Source organism: Panthera leo, chromosome A3, assembly GCF_018350215.1.
Source record: "Panthera leo isolate Ple1 chromosome A3, P.leo_Ple1_pat1.1, whole genome shotgun sequence".
NCBI lineage: Eukaryota > Metazoa > Chordata > Mammalia > Carnivora > Felidae > Panthera > Panthera leo.
In genome coordinates, this window is record NC_056681.1 from 120851736 (window position 1) to 120869727 (window position 17992).

The window sequence follows — 17992 nt, forward strand, 5'->3', positions numbered from 1 at the left end:
GCGCGCATCCACCCACCCATCTATCCATCCATCCATTTATCCATCTATCTATCCATCCGTTCAACACAAATTTACCTAGCATCTACTCTGTGCTAAACTCTGGGGAGTCAACCCGGTCCCACAGACTAGGGGAATGCCGGCAACTAAACCAACACTTTAAGTAGAAACGCTCACTGCCTTGGAGTTCAGGACGTTATGGAAGCACCTGAGAAGTACTTACTACTCTAGTTTGGCTGCCGGGATTGCAGGAGCAATCTGGGGATGCGAGGTGCGGGGGAGGGGAGGGTGGGAGGAAACCAATCATTACCTTACCCCAATCACCCTCAACCCTCATTCAAGCTTCCCGCCTCGTTCTGCCCCACTCACAGGTAGGTTCCCACCTTTCGAGGCAAAGAACTGCGCCCTGCTGATGACAGTTAAATTGAGGTAGAATCCATGTCGTCAAAGAACGAAATTTGTGACGGGTGGGGACACAGTTAGTTACAGCATGGTTGATTCCTGCTGTGGAATGAATGAATAAGTTACAACTTAAGCTCCTCTTCCACGCCAGACCCTTCACCTCCAACCAAAAGAGTCCCAGGAATCTGGAAAGATATCTTTGGAGGAGGTAACATTTGCTTGAAGAATGGATGGAACTTTAATTTTTCTCTCATTGTTCCAAAAATCAGTGTGAAAGTATGATTCTGATAAATGGCACTGGAATATAAGCACGGGGAGAAAAACCTGAGTAAAGGCAGCCAGAGTGGGCCCTGAAAGTGTTCTTCTTCCATCCGCCCCACCCCCATTCCCCCAGGTGTTTAGGTAAGAGATTTTAGGTTATCAGCATCGCTGAAGTACCAAAACTGGATGTTTTGTTCAAGAAAGACGACGGTCAACTGTACTATGAGGGTCAGGATCTGAAATTCCCCATCGGCTGCTCCATGGCATGGCCCAGAGTCTCCAGGTGTGTAGCTGGTCTAAAGTCTGGTGTCACACTAGGTCCCTGGGCTATGGCCAGTAAGCATAGAACAGGAGTTTGTAACTAGGACAGGTCTATGGACAGGCTTCAGTGATGAATGCACAATGTTTCGTGTACGGATAAGAACATTTTTCTGGGGAGATTTATCACATTTTAAAAGAAGTCCTCAACACCTTCCCATTCCCCTGACCCCCATCTCCTCTCCAAAGTTAAGAAACCGTACTCTAGGGATCCTGTACCCCTTCTCAGACTAAGAAAATCGAGAAGTGAGGGAAGGCTCTACCCTTCTTGAGGGAGAAATTGTTGCTGGTTTACTGTAGATGGAGTTACACGGAAACTACAACTCCCAGACATCCGTGCGGCAGTTCCAGAGCTTATTGGTCAGAGGGAAGGACCCTAACCAATAGACAGAGGGCATTGTAGGGCTTGCCAAGTTACCGCTCACCTATCAGAGGCCTGGGAGCCGATACTTCCGGTATTCGCTCAGGGCTCCAGATCCGCAGGACCCGGGAGTCTTATTTTCTGTGGGCAGTCAGGCCAAAGGTATTGTTGTGTCCGTTCCTGCCTAAGCCTAGCTGGTTTTGGGAGGCTGTGGGTGGGCGGAGAGGGAGATGGAGGGGCCAGTACTTGTTGGGGAGTGGGGAGGAGACCCAGGAGTGCAGAGAGGATGGGGAGAATGGGAGTAGAGAACTCGCGTGCGAAGGGCTAGCGGCTGAGGATGAGCGAGGGGTGGCTTTAAACGTTTGAATATATTCCATGTGACTCATTAGTGATACTTGTGGGAATATATCCTAAAGAAGCCATCGGAAATGAAGAACATGCTTTATGCATAAAGACCTTTATCACAGAGTTATTTATGATAAGATAAAGTTGGCACAACCAGGTGTCTCAACAGTGAGGAAAAATGCGACTTCACTAAATGCATACTAAGTGGCTTTTTAAAATAATTTGTAGGGGCGCTTTGGGTGGCCCAGTCGGTTAAGCTGTCCCACTTCGGCTGAGGTCATGATCTCACACTTCACAAGTTCGAGCCCCACGTGGGGCAGGCACTGTGCTGACACCTCAGAGCCTGGAGCCTGCTTCAGATTCTGTGTCTCCTTGTCTCCCTGCCCTTTCCCTGCTCTCACTCTGTCTCTCTCGCAAAAATAAATAAACATTTAAATCAATAAATAAATAATTTATAAATTTTAAGTAACATGGGAAAATGCTAATATATAATAAGTGAAAAAATCGTGATATGAAACTGTACAGTATGGTTGAAAATTTTTTAACCAAAACTACATAGAAAGAAAAAAAAGCCAGAGAGATGTAGTCATAATTTTTTCCCTTTGGATGAATGGTTTTTCGTGAATTTAGCTTTTTACCTTTCCTGTGTGTTAATTTTTTTTAAAAGTGTGAAGAACTTGAAATTATTTTATAGTCGAAACACAACAAACAGAAAAACAAGTTGGAGGTTATGTAGTTCTGTTTAAACCTACTGGAAATAGTCCAGTTTGCCTAAGCCCCTTGATTCTCACCATGAGTTGTCTTTAGAGATTAAAAACAAGAATTAAATGGTCATAGGCTGAGCAGCAGGTCCTGATTCTGACCATCTCTCCCCTGAACTAATAAAACAGTGGCTTTTCATTCCCTAAAACTCCCTGAAATCTTATAGTCTGAGGGTTGAGAGACTAACAAGTATACAGTTAGCTTCAGGCAGAATTTAAATATTTTAAAGGATACAAAATAATTGGGGGACACCTAAAGGCTATTTCAACCTTTGTCCTCTTGGCTCTCTGATCTTTCACAGCCGGACTGTCCACTGCTTTGGCTTTAACTATCTACATTATGACAGTGACTCCCAAATCCTTAACCTCTGACTGCCTAAGGCACATTGCTACCTATAGACATCTTAGATGAGGCAGATCTAATACAAAATTTCTCACCCTTCCAATGTTTGAAGCACACTCTGCCTTCTATATCTCTGATTAATGGTTCAACAGTTTCCTAAGCAAAAGTCTGCATGTTATCCTCAATTCCCCTTTCTTCCTCACCACTCATATCCTACCTGATGTCATTATTTATTCAATCTGCATTAGAGATATCTCTGGAAGGGTGCCTTCGTGGCTCAGTAGGTTGAGGATCAGACTCTTGATTTCGCCTCAGGTCGTGATCCCAGGATAGTGGGATCGAGCCCTGCATTGGGCTCCATGGCCAGCGTTGAGCCTGCTTGTGATTCTCTCTTTCCCTCTGCCCGTCTCCCACTTTCTCCCACTCTTGCTCTCTCTAAAAAAAGAAAAAGAAAAAAACAAAGAAAGAAAGATCTCTTGAATCAGGTACTCTTTCTCTTCGGAAGTAGCTACAAACTTGGCTTACTTTCTCATTGTGAGAAATTCAAACTATCTCATGCCTCCTCATTAAACTTATCAGCCTGGGTGGCTCAGTCGGTTGGGTGTCCGACTTTGGCTCAAATCATGATCTCACAGCTCGTGGGTTCGAGCCCTGCATCAGGCTCTGTGCTGACAGCTCAGAGCCTGGAGCCTGCTTCGGATTCTGTGTCTCCTCTGTGCTCGCTTCGGCAGCACATATACTAAAAAATTGGAACGGATTCTGTGTCTCCTCTCTCTCTGCCCCTCCCCTGCTCATGCTCTGTGTGTGTGTGTGTCTCTCTCTCTCAAAAATAAATAAACATTTAAAAAATTAAAAAAAAAAAAAAAACTTAGCCTTGTTCCTTGTCAGTCCATCCTGTGCTTTGTCATGTGAATGTGTGCTGGTTCCTCCAAATTCCTCAGCATGCCCTTTATGATCAGGGATAGAAGGTTGGAAAGGTGTATCAATCTCAGATAATTTAAAGACTGAAATACCTTGCTAAGACATTTGAAAGAACTTTTTTATATATGTAGACTGTAGAGACAAAGTATTTGAGCAGAAGAACAAAATGCGCATAGCTGTGATTTTTTTTTTTAATGTTTTATATATTTATTTTGCGAGAGGGAGAGAGAGAGAGAATCCCAAGCAGGCTCTGTGCTGCGAGTGCAGAGCCCAGTGTGGAGCTCAATCCCACGAACCATGACATGACCTGAGCTGAGATCAGGAGTCAAGACGGTTAACCGACTGAGCCACCCAGGTGCCCCTGACCATAGCTGTGATTTTTTAAAAAGATGATTCTACCCAATCATATAAAGCATCCAGGCTCTGTGGGAAGGAAGAGGCTGGTGTCCAGAAGCCTTCTTGTTCTAGCCTACTAAAGAGGGAGAGGTGGTCAGGACCTAAACTAGCAATGGAGTACAAAGGATTGCAACAGATTTTTGTAATTTTTGTTAGGTTTTTGAGAAAAATGTGCCAAATTTCTTCTTGTTACCAAGGATGAAAATATTAAAATTAATTCTTCTAAAAATCTTAGTAACATTATCATGTTTGTTTTTCTCTTATTTACAAATCCTTATTCTGTGCTACCCCTGGCCATATACACCCTCAATGACATTAGACTGAATTGGGTAGCCTAAAACATATATAAATTGCCTTTGATATAATTGGCCCATTAGGAATTTTCTCTGCCTAGGAAAATGTATCATGCATTATTTATCAATAAAAGTCTTTTAAAAGTGCATGAGTAGATATTAGAGGAAAACATATATTATCTTATATAAGACCAGTGGGCTAGAGGTGGCAGTTTTCTTCATTAATAGTGACAAGGGACTTATTTTCCATTTAGCAAGCCACTACAGACCCACTTAATCTGACATCATGTGTAGAAGCATAGTAGACAATTCCTTCTTAGTAAAAGACTCTACAAACCAGGATAAGGCCAGCAAAGAGGCATGAGAAATAACTTGCAGATGAGTTAAAAGCAAATCACCAGGCAGTTTGGTAGAGAATACGTTTCTGTGGATGTAGATTCCAAAGACAACTTCTCAAGTTCTGTCTTTGACACATATTACTCAGTAAAACAGGGTTGAAAAATGTCCACTGGGTTCAATGACATAGATGGCACTGGTGGCTTGGTGAAAGCTGTTTTAAAAAGGTGGTAATAGGGTCAATTTGGGGGGTTAAGAAGAGAGTGGTGAGGAGATGCCTGGCTGGCTCAGTCAGTGGAATGTGCTACTTTTGATCTTGGGGTTATGAGTTCAAGCCCCAGGTGGGGTATAGAGATTACTTAAAATCTTTGGGGTGCCTGGGTGGCTGTCAGTTAAGCATCTGACTCTTGGCTTCCACTGTTTGTGAGATCGAGCCTCGTGTTGGGCTCTGCTTGCTGACAGTGCAGAACCTGCTTGGGATTTCTCTCTCCCTCTCTCAAAACAAACAAACCAATGATGGGGCACCTGGGTGGCTCAGTCAGTTAAGTGTCTGACTTCGGCTCAGGTCATGTTCTCACGGTTCGTGAGTTTGAGCCTTGCGTCAGGCTCTGTGCTGACAGCTCAGAGCCTGGAGCATGCTTCAGATTCTGTATTTCCCTGTCTCTCTCTCTACCCCTCCCTTGCTGATGCTCTCTTTCTCTCTGTCTCAAAAGTAAATAAACACTAAAAAAAAAAAAAAAAAAGCAATAAAAAACAAACAAAATAACAATAAAATCTTTAAAAAACAGTTCTTAAAGATTTTTTTGTTTAATGAATGCTAGTTTAATGAACAATTTTACCAAGATAATTACAATTCATTTCTATCCCTGTGCTTTATATTTTTATTTAAATTTCACAAACTTCTGTTGGTCAAAAAGAATATAATGTTTTTTCATTAAGTTATTTAGCTAGTGTACTCTTTGTTAGTATTTATTTATAAATAATAATATTTTTAATATTTATTTGTTATAATCAATATAATAATATTGTTAATATTATTTATTATGCTACTCTGTTTCTCAATAAGTCAACTAGGTGAAAATTCTTGTTTTTTGTCCTAAAATTAATCTTTCACAGTCATTTATTGTTGCAACATTTTATTCTTGCAACCATTATTACACATACAAATATATATCAACTCACTGATAGAATTTTGAAATAGAATGTACCTGAAGGTACAGTTTTTGCCCTTTAAATAAAGAATGCTTATCATATTTGTCTATATTTGAAAGTAAATACTTATCATTTAGATAAATTAGAATATCCAATTTATTCTCATTACTGCCTTATTCTTATCTGACCTTATGTATCTTAAATATGCGTGGACACACACATTCAGGGATGCTAGAAAATGACATTAAAGCATTAGGCTGTTCAGTTTTCCAAAGGCTAAAATCCAAGCCAAATAGATTTTGGCTGAATACAAAGGCAAAGCCAGCTTTTGATGCACTTGAACTTGAAGCTCACTACTAAAGCCACAGTAAACCAGGTTCTGTATATAAGATGATGCAAGGAAAGATTTTCATACTGTGGCACTGATACAGACTCTACATTATAATAATCACTCGAGGGGCGCCTGGGTGGCTCAGTCGGTTAAGCGGCCGACTTCGGCTCAGCTCATGATCTCGCGGTCCGTGGGTTCGAGCCCCGCGTCGGGCTCTGTGCTGACAGCACAGAGCCTGGAGCCTGTTTCAGATTCTGTGTCTCCCTCTCTCTGACCCTCCCCTGTTCATGCTCTGTCTCTCCCTGTCTCAAAAATAAATAAAACGTTAAAAAAAAATTTATAATAATCACTCGAAATAAAGATGTTTTTTCCCCTGGAACTATCCTAGGAAGAAAATGTTTGATTGTTGTAAAATCTTGTGTTAATTTTATAAAATATAAAAATTATATAAATATATGATTTATTAACATTGTTTGATTATTTGTCATCATGATTTAAATGACAAGTATGAGTTAAGACCTGGAAACTTGTGCTAATATGTATATGTAAACTATGGCTAATATGTATGGTTGCTTAACCTTTTTTTTTGTTTTTTTTTGGTTTTTTTTTTTACCATATAGGAAATGAGAAATGCTATTATATGGCTGCATTAGGACTATATGGACCAGTAGGGGAGGGAAATATCTCTTAATATATATTCCCCCATTGTTTTGGTTGTTTTAAGAGGCTGGATTATTGGGGCACCTGGGTGACATAGTCACTCTTTTTTTTTTTTTTTTTTTTTTTTTTTTTCAATTTGAGAGGGAGCATGAGTCAGTCTGACTCTTGATTTCGGCTCAGGTCATGATCCCAGGGTGGTCAGATAGAGCCTTTGTTGGGCTCCGAGTTGAGTGTGGAGCCTGTTTAAGATTCTCTCTCTCTCTCTCTCTCTCTCTCTCTCTCTCTCTCTCTTTCTGGCTCTCTCTCTCTCTCCTTCTGTCCCTCTCTCTGACTCGTGCTCTCTCTCAATTGAAAAAAAAAAAAAGAGGAGGGATTATTTAACAGACTTAGAAAGCATGTCCAAATATAGTCCAAAGAGGTTTACTTACAGTATCATAAGAGCCTAAAGCAACAAAAATGTGATCACAACACAACCCCTGGCAATACTGTGACCCAATTAGAAACTCCTTTTATGATGTAATGGATACAGAGCATTCCATCTGAAAATACTTGACAGGCAAAGAAGTTAAGTTTTTAACTTAAGTCTCATTTTTACTCTCAAAGACCTTGTGCATTAGTTGTGAAATGTGCGGTAGTACATGAAAGAGTAACTGGTAATTGCAGATAATAAACTGAAGATGTCGCATGAGAGCTGTAGGCTGTAAGGCTATAGGAGTTAAGAGGAGGAAAGTATCAGATTTAGCAGGATGATTAAAGAAGACCCCTTGGAAGAGATAGTAATTAAGCTGGGCCATCAGTTCCCCTGTCATTGATGGAGTGTTTTGAACGGGCCGAGTATTGTAACTATGAAGATGACCAACTAGAAATAAGACTGGAGGGATAGGAGGTCCACGATGGGTAGGGGTTCGAATGCCCAACTGAGGAATTCAGACTTTATCCTATAGGACAGTGCTGCCCAGCAGAACTTTCTTCAGCGATGGAGATGTTCTATTCTCCTCTGCCCAATGTGATAGCCAGTAGCCACATGTGACTGTTGACCACTTGAAAAAGACTAGTGTGACTGAGGAACTGATTTTTTATTTTAATTAAATTTGCAAAGCACATATGGTTAGTAGCTACTATATTGAACAGTGCAGCTGTGGGCAGTAGGTAGCATCTGCCATTTTTTTTTTTTTTTTTAATGTTTATTTGGTGGGGGGAAGGGAGAGAATCCCAAGCAGGCTCCTTGCTCAGCACAGAGCCTGACACAGGGCTCGATTCCACAACCCTCAATTCCATGTGAGATCATGATCTGAGCTGAAAATCAAGAGTCAGACACTTAACTGACTGAGCCACCCAGGTGTCCCGAATTTTGTTTTTAACATCTGCCGATTTTTAAGCTGATAAATGATATACTTAAAAGGATATTTTAAGACTGGTTTTGCACAAGATGGACTAGAGAAAGAAAGAGGTAGGGAAACCAAGTAGGAGGCAATTATTACAGCCAAGTAGGTTTGCAGTAACAGCGATCTGATTCAGGATAGTGCTGGTGGGAATGATAAGAAGGACTGGATTCAGGAACAGTTCTAAGAATTAAGACTTTGTCACCAACTGAGAAGGCAGGAGAGTAGTCAAATGGAGTCCTGAGTTTTTAGCCTGAGTGAATATGAGAATGGCGATATCCATTAACAGAAATTGAGGAGCTGCTGTGGAGAGCAAAAAAGGCCATTTTTTTTTTTCCTTTCGTGCAGGTCCAGTTTGAAATGAATGTGGGCAGGGCTAATATCAGCCATAATATGAAGCCTAACATATAATTGAATAGCATTGTAGCACAGCAGATCTGACAGTAATAAACAGAGGTAACAATTGAAAACACGAGAGTAGATGACACTGGAAGGAAGGAAATGTGAGAACAGTGATAGGGACTGAGTACTAACTAAACTTGTGGACCCTATCCACATCTAGAAAAAAGTTGGGACACAAGCTGAATTCCCACCTATAGTGGAACCTTTGAGTACATTATAGCATACCTTGCAGCTACTAATGGGGCTACTTAAAAGATTGAGGAAGATCTGTTTGTTACTGACTTGAAAAAGTACCCGTGATTTAAAATAAATTAGTGAATAGTATGTAACATATGAGATCCCTGTGGTTATTGTTGGTCCTTTTTTAAAAACCCCTTCCTAATTTGGGGGCAGCTGCCCTTTGTGTGAGTGTTGGTGGGAAAGCAGAACCCCTGTCCCTTATGACAGAAGCCTTTGTGGGGACCCCTCTTTCTCCCCATCCTGGCAGCTAGAGCAGGACTTGGAAGCTAGGCCAAGCCAGTGGGAAGTTTCCCCCTGGACCCCTATTCGGAATCTTAAGCAATTGTTATTAAGTGAAGGGGCAGTGAAGTTAGATTCTCAGCCACTGATGTGTTAGTGGTAGCCATGGTTTATTCCGTCTAGCTAGCCTCACTTGGTTTCTGCTTGTTTTTCTGATCCTGGTTCTTGAGATTTTTTTTTTTTACTTAGCCAGAGTGGATTCTGTTGTTAGTACCCAGGAACTGTGACTTAAACCCCCTTTTTTTGTTTAAAAGAAAAAAAAAAACTTAGCACATATAAAATTCTTTTCTTTTTTTTTTTTTTTGGATAAGTTTCTTTAATGGTTTCAGAGGCTACACACCAAATTGTTAACAGTGCTTTTATCAAGGACTTGAGTTTGGGGAGGGGAGGTGTTGGCATGGGGTAGGAGGAAACATTTCATTTTATTGTAGAAACTTCTGGTTTGTCTCAATTTCATTGCAGTGAACATGTACTTCTTTAGTAATTTAAATTCCTTAAAAAAAAAAAAAAAACCTTAAGAATGAAAAAAATTGAAGATAATATTTCCCTAACCTACTTTGTATTCTTGCAAAAGATTGTTGCAAGGAGCAAATGTGATAGGGAATGTGAAAATGGTCTGAAAATTATTAAGTGCTATTTGAATATGGTGAAGTAGAAATAGCAACAGTGACTCTCTGAGTGTCATTTCGCTGAGGAAGTAAAAGCCATTTTGAAGGGAGTTGAAATAAGTGCTAATAAAGTCAGAGATGTGAATATCAGTTAATGCTTGACTTGGCAGTGAAAGAAGACTAGAAATTAGATGGTGAAAGAGGTTTTTCTCAATATTTTAATTTGAGAAATTTTTAACTTAAAAGTTGAAAGTACCAGGAATATCAATATAGCCTCAATCTAGATTCAGGATTTATTAACATTTTGCTACATCTGTTTTATCTCTCTGTGTTTCTATATAAAATGTGTAGGGTTTGGTGTTTCTGATTTAAAAAAAAATTTTTTTTTTACATTTATTTATTTTTGAGAAACAGAGTGAGACAAAACGTGAGTGGGGGAGGGGCAGAGAGAGAAGGAGACACAGAATCTGAAGCAGGCCCCAAGCTCCGAGCAAGGGGTCAGCACAGAGCCTGATGAGGGGCTCGAACCCACGAACTGTGAGATCATGACCTGATCCGAAGTCGGACACTCAACCGACTGAGCCACCCGGGTGCCCCTGGTGTTTCTGGATTTAGCTAAGCCATTTGAAAGCAAATTGTAGGCATCATGACACTTTACCCCAAATACTCCAACATCATATTTTAACAGCAAGGACATTCCCTACATGACCATAATACCGTGTTCACACTTAAGAACTCTAAGGCTCCTGGGTGGCTCATCTGGTTAAGCATCTGACTCTTGATTTCAGCTCAGGTCATGATCTCATGGTTCATGGGTTAGAGCCCCACATGGGGCTCTGTGCTGACAGAGCAGAGCCTGCTTGGGATTCTCTGTCTCCTCTCTCTCTGCTCCTCCCCCGCTTGCACACACTCTCTCAAAATAAATAATAAACATTTTTTTAAAAAGAAAACAACTCCACAATATCTCCTAATATCTATTGCATATTCAAATTTCTCCAATTCTAAAAATATCCTTTTTTAATAGAAAATTTTATTTACGGGGCACCTGGGTGGCTCAGTCGGTTAAGCATCTGACTTCTATTTGGGTCATGATCTCGAGGTTCCTGGGTTTGAGCCCCACATCTGGCTCTGTGCTGACAGCTCAGAGCCTGGAGCCTGCTTTGGATTCTGTGTCTCCCTCTTTCTCTGCCCCTCCCCCACTTGCACTCTGTCTCTGTCTCTCTCTCTCTCTCAAAAATAAACAAACATTAAAAAGAAAGTTTTATTTCCTCAATTCAAGAGCTGATCAAAGTTTATATGTTACATTTGCTTGTTATGGCTCAGTCATGTCTTTTAATCTGTCACATGCCTTTGACCTTTTATCCCCTTGAAATACTGACCTGTGAAAGGCCTAAGCCAATTGTCTTATAAAATGTCCTACATTTTGGATTTGTCTGATTATAGTCTCATGGTAAAACTTTCCTTCTTAATGATTTCAGATACCCTTTATCAAAGAGGATGGAGTTGGGAAAAGGAAGACTTCTCAGGACTGGGCTGAATGCATTGTATCAGGCAGTACATCCAGTTCATGGCCTTGTCTGGACTAATGGGAACCAGGTAGTCCTGACTGATTTACAGCTTCACAGTGGAGAGGCCAGGTTTGGGGACTCAGAGGTCATTGGACAGTTTGAACATGTGTATGGAGTGTCTTGGGCCCCCCCTGGCACAGCTGACATGCCTGCTCTGCTCGCTGTGCAGCACAAGAAGCGTGTCATTGTGTGGCAGCTATGTCCCAGCAGTACGGGGACGAACAAATGGCTGATGTCTCAGACCTGTGAGATTAGAGAATCACTCCCTGTCCTTCCCCAGGGCTGTGTGTGGCATCCAGAAAGTGCTGTCCTGGCTGTGTTGACTGCGCAGCGTGTCTCCGTTTTCCACAGTGTTCACTGCGACAGTTCCCGGGTGAACGTGGACATTGACACCCAGGGCCTCATTCACTGTGCGTCTTGGACCCAGGATGGCCAGAGGCTGGTGGTGGCAGTTGGCAGCAGCCTGCATTCCTACATTTGGGACAGTACTCAGAAGACTCTTCGCAGGTGCTCCTTCCACCCAGTGTTTGATGTGGACAGCTCTGTGCGCTCCATCAGAGCCACCGTGGACTCACAGGTCGCTGTAGCCACTGAGCTCCCACTAGATAAGATCTGTGGCTTAAATGCATCTGAAATCTTTGATGTTCCACCTAGCGGTGAAGACCCTTGTCTGTGTACTTTCCCGGTTATTGATGAAGTACCCACAGGGGGAAAGGGGGCAGTTGCTTCTAAAACAAGTGTTGAAACATCAGTTTCTCCCATTTCTTCCTTTTCAGATCCTCTGGATCTAACTCATATGCATTTCAATACGTCAAAGTCTGAGGGTGGTTCTCTTATTTGTCTAAGAAAAAAAGACTACTTGACAGGAACTGGCATGGATTCTTCACATCTGGTCCTTGTGACCTTTGAGAAGGAGGTTACGCAGACCAGAAAAGTCACCATTCCAGGCATTCTGGTTCCTGATCTAATAACATTTGATCTTAAAGCTCAGGTGGTAGCAGTGGCTTCTAATACTTCCAATATAATTTTTATCTATTCTGTCATCCCATCGTTTCTGCCAAACATCCAGCAGATTCAACTTGAGAAAAGTGAAAGACCAAAAGGTATGTGTTTCTTGACAGAGAAGTTATTATTAATTTTGGTTGGAAGACAAAAATCCACTGATTCAGCATTTCTTCCTTCTTCAAAGACTGATCAGTATATCATTCGTTTGATTGTTAGAGAAGTAACATTGGAAAAAGAATTGCCAGTAACATCGAGTGAAAACCAGAGTGGATACTCTACTTTCAGTACTCCATTAAGTAAAATAGACAGAAAAAAGCTACTTGAAAGTCTTTCCCCAGATTTGTGTCACCAAAACAGAGGGCTCTTCACATCTGACAGCCATAGTCAATGCGAAAGGCCTGGAAGAACCCTTATTGAAGAAATCAGGAGCCCTCCAAGCAGTATCTGTGATGGGTCCATAGCTCTCAGAACTCTAGATGCTGAGCCCATTAACCGCTCAGTAACACCGCCCAGGTCCAGCAGCACACCAGACCACACCAGCACTCCGGAACTTCCTAATTTGCCTCAAAGCAAGAACTCACAGAAGGAAAAGGAAACTTACCGACTGTCTAAGGAAATGGAAATTTTGTCTAGGACCCTGACTGAAGTGCAGCGATGTCTTTCTGAACTCACAGACACTCTGCATAATGGGAAGAAGTCCTCTCCTGTGTATCCGTTGTCTCGGGATCTGCCTTACGTGCGCATCACTTACCAGGTAACTTCTCCTTTGAGGAGCTACCACTATACAGAAAAGCTCCTGCAGCCAGTGGGTACTGCAAGAAAAATCCAGTGATGAGGAAGATGGTGCTCTAGCCGAACTTCACTGAACTGGGCATGTTATGTCACAGGCAAGTTGTAATACCTTTCTGGGTTGGTTGGCTGCCAGCCAGACGGGCACACATACCAGTGTATAGTGTGATCGTATCACATGCATGGTGTAAAATATGAATGACGGTACTCATTCTGGCAATTTCTATTTAGGAAAAAAAAAAAGAGTTTTCCTTATTGTGCCATCTTATCATGGGAGACTTTTCCTTATGCGTTGCAGAGAGAAAGTTAGGTCCATTTTAAAACAAATGTAATGCATATGCAAACATTACACGAATGGGATTATAGCTTACCTGTTTTTATCACGAACACTTTCTTTCTCCATTGAACTTGGCCCTGCCTCCTGCCATAATACACTTTATGGCAGCTTACTGTGGCTCCCTCCATATTTTAGTTCATAACTCATATAATAGTACACACTTCTTTGTATCTATAGGCCTATAGATGCGGGGCTGATGGTTTGTCATTGTTTTACAAAAATGGAGTCGTAAGTTGCGCTCTTCATGCTGAGAGGACGCTGCTTATTGAGGTGGTCCATTGTTGATAGACGTTCACGTTGCCTTTACTTCACTTCTTCAGTCACTCCAAGCAGGGCTCTCATAGTACTCTTTTATGTATCTATTTGTATTCCTACTTTTATTTCTGTTGGGTTGGTTCCCAGAAGTAGAAGCGCAAATTTGAAAAGTACATATACATTTCTACTTTTAATACGGTTGCCAGATTGCCTTTCAGAGATTTTTTACTAAATGTATCATCATATGCCCACTCTCAACCTATGAGACTTCCTGTTCCTCACATCCTTACCAATCTGATAAGTGTGAAGTGCTTTTTACTTTCATTCATTTGTATTTCCTTTACTGTTAGTGAACTTGAGTATGTCTTTCATGGTTTTTGGCCCGCTGAATATGAACTGCCTATTGTTCACTTTTTTTTCCTATTGAGTTATCAGTTTATAAGAGTTTTTTGCTTATTATAGAAATTAACATACATGCAATAGTCTAGATTTGGTTACATTGTTTTATTATATTAGTTTTTACATTTAAATTTTTAATCTTTCATTACATTTTGGTGTGTGGTCCACTTTTATTTTCTGAGAGATAACCAATTGTGCTAGGAGCTTTATTAAAAATCTATCTTTCGATGGGGCGCCTGGGTTGCTCAGTCAATTGAGCAGCCAACTCTTGCTTTCAGCTCAGGTCATGGCCTTGTGGTTCATGAATTCAAGTCCCATGTAAGGCTCTGCACTGACAGCACAGAGCCTGCTTGAGATTCTCTCCCTTTCTCTCTGTCCCTACCCCACTTGTGCGTGTTCTCTCTCACGCTCTCTCTGTCAAAGATAAATAAATAAACATTAAAAAAAAAAATACATCTTTCAGGGGCCTGGCTGACTCAGTAGGTGGAGTATGCAACTCTTGATCTCAGGGTCCTGAGTTCAAGCCCCACATTGGCACAGAGCTGAATTTAAATTTTTTTTTTTCAACATTTTTTATTTATTTTTGGGACAGAGAGAGACAGAGCATGAACGGGGGAGGGGCAGAGAGAGAGGGAGACACAGAATCAGAAACAGGCTCCAGGCTCCGAGCCATCAGCCCAGAGCCCGACGCGGGGCTCGAACTCACGGACCGCGAGATCGTGACCTGGCTGAAGTCGGACGCTCAACCGACTGCGCCACCCAGGCGCCCCTGCACAGAGCTGAATTTAAAAAAGAATCCATCTTTAATCCCACTGAACTTGATCTAACACATTTGTCATATATAAACTTATATGTACTGGGATCTAATTCTGAATTCTCCATATTGTAACTACTATAATGCTGATCTCTTTATCTAGAACTTTACCAATGTCACACTGATTTGATTGTGGACTTTTATATCTTCATTTTAAAAGATATTTGCAGAAAGTTGGTATCGAAATCATTGATAAGTAATATGTAAGTTATTATCTAATAGTCAAGAGAGGTCTTTTAATTAGTTTTTTTTATTTTTTTTTTAATGTTTATTTATTTTTGAGAGAGAGAGAGAGCACGAGTGGCGGGAGAGGTACAGAGAGAGAGGGAGACACAGAATTCGAAGCAGGCTCCAGGCTCTGAGCTGTCAGCACAGAGACCGACATGGGGTTCGAACTCATGAACTATGAGATCATGACCTGAGCCGAAGTCTGATGCTCAACTGACTGAGCCACTAAGGCGCCCCTTAATTAGTTTTTTCTTAAAACTACTACTCTTGGACCAACTCAAAGGTATAGGTTTGTTTTTTGTTTATTTATTTTTAATGTTTATTTTGAGGGGGGGGGGGTAAGGAGAGAATTCTAAGCAGTCTCTGTGCTGTCAAGCTGAGCGGGCTTGATCTTATGACCATGAGATCATGACTGGAGCCAAGACCAAGAGTCAGACAGTTAACTGACTGAGCCATCCAGGCACCCCAGGATGTAGGTTTTTAAAAGAACCAAAGAATAGTTTAAAATAATTAAAATTTTTTATTATGAAAAATTGTAAACATAAAGAAAGACTAAATAACGAAATCTTTTATACCTATCATCTGGATTTAACTCTTGTTAATATTTTGCCATAATGGCTTCATTTTTCTTTTAATTTTTCTTTTAAATCTTTATTTATTTTTGAGAGAGAGACAGCAGGCTCCAGGCTCTGAGCTGTCAGCACAGAGCCTGACGCAGGGCTCGAACTCATGATCCGTGAGATAGTGACCTGAGCCAAAGTCAGCCACCCAACCAGCTGAGCCACCCAGGCACCCCTATTGCTTCATTTTTTTTTTAACAATTTCCTAAAATACTTTAAGTAGGGATGTCATGGTATTTAAGCCATAAATATTTTGGGATCGAATCTTTTTGTTATGTTAAACAATGTAGCCATAATCTCCTTATTTACAACTGGTTTAGTTAGAGTAATAGTAAATAGGATTTAAAAAAAAACTACTTACACATTCTAGTTTTAAGAAATGTTAACTTTGTTGCTTCTGCAATCAGTTTAACAACTCTTATTTTTATATCTGAAGAAATCTCATTATGTAGGTCCTGTTGTTGAAAAAAGAGCTGTGCTTCTCTGCAATGGCAAACTAAGGCTCAGTACAGTTCAGCAGACTTTTGGCCTCTCTCTTATTGAAATGCTCCATGGTAGGTAAAATTCAGAAATTGACTCAACCCCACACCCCCTCCCTCTACCATTTTTTGTTTTGTAACTTTGTAATTTTCATTGACAACGAACCATTCAGTGGTTCACTAGATAATTAGGTATTGTTAATTGTTTACTATGTACCCAAGGCTATAGAAAATATGGGTTCTGCCCTTAAGGAACTTACGTATATATTCTAGCTGGAAGACCTAAATGTACACAGGAAAAAACTAGAAAAGAGTTACAAAGCAATGTATAACAGCTGCAAAGAAATGACATAAAAACCTCATATATACCTGTTACACTACACATAAAGGTCATAGCAGCAGTTCTTAAAGGAGGTGTCATTTCAATAGGCAGCAAACATGTGGATGTGAAGGCCATTCCCAAATGCCAGAGGACTGAGTCATACCCGTACCATCAGGTGCACAGGATGGTTTTTTTATGCCTCATTCTTTTAATGGAAGCCACCACCACATTGAACATGGAATTTGTTTCATTTTTTTCTCCCCCTTAATATGTCAGCATCAGCTTTTTCCTGTTTTGACACATGCATCTGTGATATGACATCATAATTGTCATTTGTCCTGGGTGGGGTTAATATTCCATTCTGGGTGTACCATATTGTACTTTGCCATATTTTCTTTGGCATTTAAGTGGTTTCCAATTTTCAGCATCATCAATAGCACTAATAAAGACCTCTCTGCGTATTTTACATGTTGTTTTTGGAAAGTATAGATTTTTAGAAGTGAAATTTTCAGAAGTGAGGCACAGTACATCTGAAAGAACCAGAGAAGGTCACAGGCTTGTGTTATGCTACTGGCCCTAGGTTACCCCAGAACAAACCATTCAGGATTATCTGGACCATTCCAGTCTATCTGCAGTCGGCTCAGCCTCCTTAGCTGTCTAGAGGTTGGTATGAACCTAAAGAATAAAGCTTCCTCCAGAGAGTAACTGTTCCCACCTTCACATAGTTTCTGGAGAAATTGCTTACGAGCGTGTAGATAGGGACACTCCACACACAACCCCTAACAACGTGTGCACTACATACACACTCATATGCATAGCACGAAGTGATAAATGCCTAGCCTGGGTAAAAGTGGATGTCCTCTAGCTATGCCTAAGTCATCAATGACCTCACCCTAAGTAGGACTCCGTCCTTCCAGCTTCCCATTCCCATCCGTGTGATGATCAGGTTCAATATTACCAACTACTGGATTCTTACTCTCAAAAAAGTATTTGTCTTATTTTTCTTTAAAGAATAAGATGAGATATTCTAAATTACATATGTGTTTATTTCACTTTGCAGACTCACACTGGATCCTTCTCTGTGCTGATAGCGAAGGCTTCATCCCGTTAACTTTCACAGCCACTCAGGAAATAACCATAAGAGATGGCAGCTCAAATGTCTTCAGAGACTCTGCCTCAGAGTCTTAATCCTGGTCCTTCTCTCGAAGTCTATAGAGAGCTTAGCGTCCAAAGTGTAGATGCCACCAGCTGTCCCACCCATTTAGGCAGTATGGCCTGATACCTTTTTTTTTTTTTTTTGAGAGAGAGAGAGAGAGAGAATCCCAAGCAGGCTCTGCTGCTGTCAGCCCACAGCCCGACACAGGGCCCAAACCCACAAACCGTGAGAT

The 17992-nt window shown here is 41.0% G+C and overlaps 1 protein-coding gene across 2 annotated transcripts; it reads left to right on the forward strand.

Moving 5' to 3' along the window:
* Positions 1–1436: 1436 nt before the first annotated feature.
* LOC122216559 (WD repeat and coiled coil containing) lies at positions 1437–17892 on the forward strand. Of its 2 annotated transcripts, XM_042933558.1 has the most exons (4): positions 1437–1501; positions 11267–13115; positions 16240–16357; positions 17665–17892. In XM_042933558.1, the coding sequence occupies exons 2-4, from the start codon at positions 11286–11288 to the stop codon at positions 17790–17792; spliced, it is 2076 nt and encodes a 691-aa protein (XP_042789492.1). In that variant the 5' UTR covers positions 1437–1501; positions 11267–11285; the 3' UTR covers positions 17793–17892. The 2 variants fall into 2 exon arrangements, 1 of the variants encoding a protein (XP_042789492.1); XR_006200965.1 differs by lacking the exon at positions 17665–17892 and having other exon boundaries at positions 11267–13248; positions 16240–16315.
* The last annotated feature ends 100 nt before the right edge of the window (positions 17893–17992 follow it).